This window comes from Rhincodon typus, chromosome 13 (genome assembly GCF_021869965.1).
Source record: "Rhincodon typus isolate 14 chromosome 13, sRhiTyp1.1, whole genome shotgun sequence".
NCBI classification, from domain to species: domain Eukaryota; kingdom Metazoa; phylum Chordata; class Chondrichthyes; order Orectolobiformes; family Rhincodontidae; genus Rhincodon; species Rhincodon typus.
The window spans coordinates 18,889,479-18,893,729 of NC_063344.1; the positions used below are offsets into that span (position 1 = coordinate 18,889,479).

Sequence of the window (4,251 nt, forward strand, 5' to 3'; positions counted from 1 at the left end):
GGTCAGTGCAGGCCTCAGCTCATGTCTGGGTCAGTGCAGGCCTCAGCTCATGCTTGGGTCATTGCAGGCCTCAGCTCATGTCTGGGTCAGTGCAGGCCTCATCTGACCCAGTTAGTGTAGGCCTTAAACCTGCAATACCAGGTACCAGCATGCTGCCTGGACAGATGAATGCAGGACATGCTATAACTGAAGAGGCCTTTGAGTCAACAAATTACTTTTCAGGCCAACCTGCATTAGCTTCTTCACTTCTGGGCATGTTGCTGAAAGTTGGAATCCTCCAACCTTCCTTGCCCCACAGTCCTCAACTCCCCACCATATTCCCACCATATCACTTACCTGACACATCATGGTGCCCTGTGACAGTCACTCAGATTCTTTGCTACCTTAATTAATTTGCTCTAGACAATCCCACAGCTACGTCTTGACCATTTCTAATAGTTCCAGAGCTAATAAACAGAAGTATTTCAAGAAAATTAGAATAGGGTGGGTCACTGGCAGATAGTAAACATTTGCTGCTCCCCCAAATCTAAAAGAAATGCAGTGGTTCTGGGAAATCCATTTGTATACATGTTGAATATTTTATTTACATCTTTGTTGTAAATTCTGAGGCAGACAGGAGCTCAGCATGTGGTCCACACGCAAATATTGAAGAGTTGGTCGGACAGACAAGGTTCTGGCATGGAAAGGACTATTGCAACTTTGTCTACAAGGACTGGGTCCAGTTGGACAAACCATTTGACGGTGAGTTAAGTCACAACAGATACTCTTGATGTCTTTAATCATGGCTCGCTGCCCCCATGTCCTAACTTACCATAGACATATAGAAAATAGGCCTTTCGGCCTTTTGGGCCTGCTTCACCATTTAATATTATCATGGCTGATCATCCCTTCATTCCAAGTCCCTTTCATCCAATGCCCTGTGAGCTCCCTGACCTGCATTGGTACCTAGTCTGGCACAACTTGATTTTAAAATTCTCATCTTTGCAAAACCCTTCATGGCCTCGCCTCTCTCTCTTATACACACCTCAAGCCTTTCCCCTGAGGTGTCTATGTGGCGCTTGTGCATCCACCATTTTTGTGACATTCCACCATTGGTGGATATGAGTTCTTAAATGTTTAAATGGAGAGGGACTGCAGAATGCTGAGGTGCAGAGGGATCTGGGTGTCCTCCTACATGAATGACTAAAAGTTAGAATGCACGAAGTAATTGAGAAGGTAAATGGAATGCGGCTCTCGCTGGTCGACACCATGTGTTTTAAAGGCAAGTCATTGGAACCTTGTGAGATGCTGCAGTGCATCTTCTATATGATAGACACTTTGTGACCCACAGATATTAAGAATTATGGGGCTGAGGTGGGAATATAGTAGGAATCTGCTGATCTACTAGGATCTTGTTGAATGGGACAGAATGGCCTCCACTTTTCATGTCTTCAGGGGTGAATAGTTGGTGTTATGGGTTGAGTAGGAGAGATGTTGCAAAAGGAAGGCCAAATTCTTCAAACAATCAATGATTTTTCCACAATACGCCATGCAACTCATCTAAATATCCAGAAGCAAATTACACAAAGTACCACCAGAACCAGGCCTGGGATAGAGCCTGAGACCTTCCTGATTTCCAATTCCCTGTGTTCTCATCAACGTGGTGTGGCTGCCCACTGATCCAGGGATGTGACCCTGTTCGGATTCTGATCTCACAGCCCTTGACTAACATCTCCGTCTGTCCCTCAGATTTCATCGACCGCTATAACACTCCCAGAATGCCTTGGCATGACATCGCTGCAGTAGTGCATGGGAAGGCCGCTCGCAGTGTGGCACGGCATTTCATCCAACGCTGGAACTTCACAAAGGTGACTCCTTCCCTCAATCAGTCCGTCAGACTGACTCATCTGATACTGGGCAGTTTCGCAGAGCAGTAAACTGAGTCCAAAGCTTGTTTTCCAAGCTTCACCTTGCAATGTGGAGACCAATTAGCAAAGCCTGGCCAAAGTGCTGGAAATATTCAGTTGGTCTGGCAGCATTTGTGAAGTGAGAAACAGAGAATCATTTAAAGATATGAGGTTTCGTTAGAACTTAATTTTCTGTCATACCACTGATAATTTCCAGCACATTATGTTTTGATTTTAGATTTCCAGCATCTGGAGTATTTTCCTAGTGACTCAGGGCTTAGCTTTGGCTTAGGAACTGAAACCAAGCAGCATCTATGTTGTAGAGAAGCGAGGTTCAGTGTTCAGTCAGGCCTGTCATTGTCTGCTCCAATCTCCAGCAAACAAAGAAAGATCTTGCATTTTCATAGTGACTTTCATGAATTCAAGATGTCCCAAAGCACTTTTCAAACAATTACTGTTTTTAAGTTGTTTCAACTATCATAATGGACTTCATATGGACTTCAGTAAGGCGTTTGATAATGTTCCCCAGGGTAGGCTGATGGAGAAAGTGAAGTCGCATGGGGTCCAGGGTGTACTAGCTAGATGGACAGAGAAATGGCTGGGCAACAGGAGGCAGAGGGTTGTAGTGGAAGGGAGTTGTTCCACAGGGATCCGTGTTGGGACCACTGTTGTTTGTAATATACATAAATGATCTGGAGGAAGGTATAGATGGTCTGATTAGCAAGTTTGCAGATGACACTAAGATTGGTGGAGTAGCAGATAGTGAAGGGGACTGTCGGAGAATGCAGCAGAATATAGATAGATTGGAGAGTTGGGCGGAGAAATGGCAGATGGAGTTCAATCCAGGCAAATGCGAGGTGATGCATTTTGGAAGATCCAATTCAAGAGCGAACTATATGGTAAATGGAAAAGCCCTGGGGAAAATTGATGCACAGAGAGATCTGGGTGTTCAGGTCCATTGTACCCTGAAGGTGGCAACGCAGGTCGATAGAGTGGTCAAGAAGGCATACGGCATGCTTTCATTCATCGGACGGGGTAGGTCTAGGCGCGAAACGTCAGCCTTCCTGCTCCTCTGATGCTTCTTGGCCTGCTGTGTTCATCCAGCTCTACACGTTGTTATCTCAGATTCTCCAGCATCTGCAGCTCCTACTGTCTCAGATCATGTTACAGTTGTATAGGACTCTGGTTCGACCACATTTGGAATACTGTGTACAGTTCTGGTCGCCACATTACCAAAAGGATGTGGATGCTTTGGAGAGGGTGCAGAGGAGGTTCACCAGGATGTTGCCTGGTATGGAGGGCGCTAGCTATGAAAAGAGGTTGAGTAGATAAGGATTATTTACATTAGAAAGACGGAGGTTGAGGGGGGACCTGATTGAGGTCTGCAAAATCATGAGAGGTATAGACAGGGTGGATAGCAAGAAGCTTTTTCCCAGAGTGGGGGACTCAATTACTAGGGGTCACGATTTCAAGGTGAGAGGGGAAAAGTTTAAGGGAGATATGCGTGGAAAGTTCCTTATGCAGAGGGTGGTGGGTGACTGGAACGCGTTGCCAGTGGAGGTGGTAGAGGCGGGCACGATAGCGTCATTTAAGATGTATCTAGACAGATACATGAATGGGCAGGGAGCAGCGGGATACAGATCCTTGGAAAATAGATGACAGGTTTAGATAGAGGATCTGGATCGGCGCAGGCTTGGAGGGCCGAAGGACCTGTTCCTGTGCTGTAATTTTCTTTGTTCTTTGTTCTAAAGCAGGGAACAAAGCAGTTGCTATGCCCACAGTAAGCTCCCACAAGTACAATGTTATAATAACCAGATAGTTTGTTTTTATAATACTGGTTGAGGGATAGGTACTGCTCATTTAATTAAGAATAATGACCCTGCTGTTCTTCCAAACAGTAGTTGTCGGATCTTAAACATCCACTCTAGCAGCTAGACTGATCCTCAGTCTCCCAGAAAGTTTAAACCTCCAACAATGCTGCATTCCTCAGCATAGACCCTTTGACAGTGCAGCACTCCCTCAGTACTAACATTCCAACAGGGTGGCGCTCTCCCAGTACTGACCCTCCAACAGTGCAGCACTCCCTCAGTACTAACATTCCAACAGGGTGGTGCTCCCCCAGTACTGACCCTCCGACAGTGCAGCACTCCCTCAGTACTGACCCTCCGACAGTGCAGCGCTCCCTCAGTACTGACCATCCGACAGTGCAGTGCTTCCTCAGCACTGACCCTCTGACAGTGCGGCGCTCCCTCAGTACTGACCCCTTGACAGCGCGGTGCTCCCTCAGTACTGACCCTCCGACAGTGCGGCACTCCCTCAGTACTGACCCTCCGACAGTGCGGCACTCCCTCAGTACTGACCCTCC

The 4,251-nt window shown here is 46.8% G+C and overlaps 1 protein-coding gene across 1 annotated transcript in view; it reads left to right on the forward strand.

Annotated features, from left to right (window-relative positions):
- The window catches only part of LOC109936146 (phospholipase D1), an 83,185-nt gene that overhangs the window by 37,820 nt on the left and 41,114 nt on the right, over nt 1-4,251 (forward strand). Inside the window, exons 12-13 of the mRNA XM_048604541.1 lie at nt 613-741; nt 1,729-1,847. Of these exons, the coding sequence (XP_048460498.1) occupies nt 613-741; nt 1,729-1,847 (248 nt within the window). The remainder of the gene's footprint in view (nt 1-612; nt 742-1,728; nt 1,848-4,251) is intronic.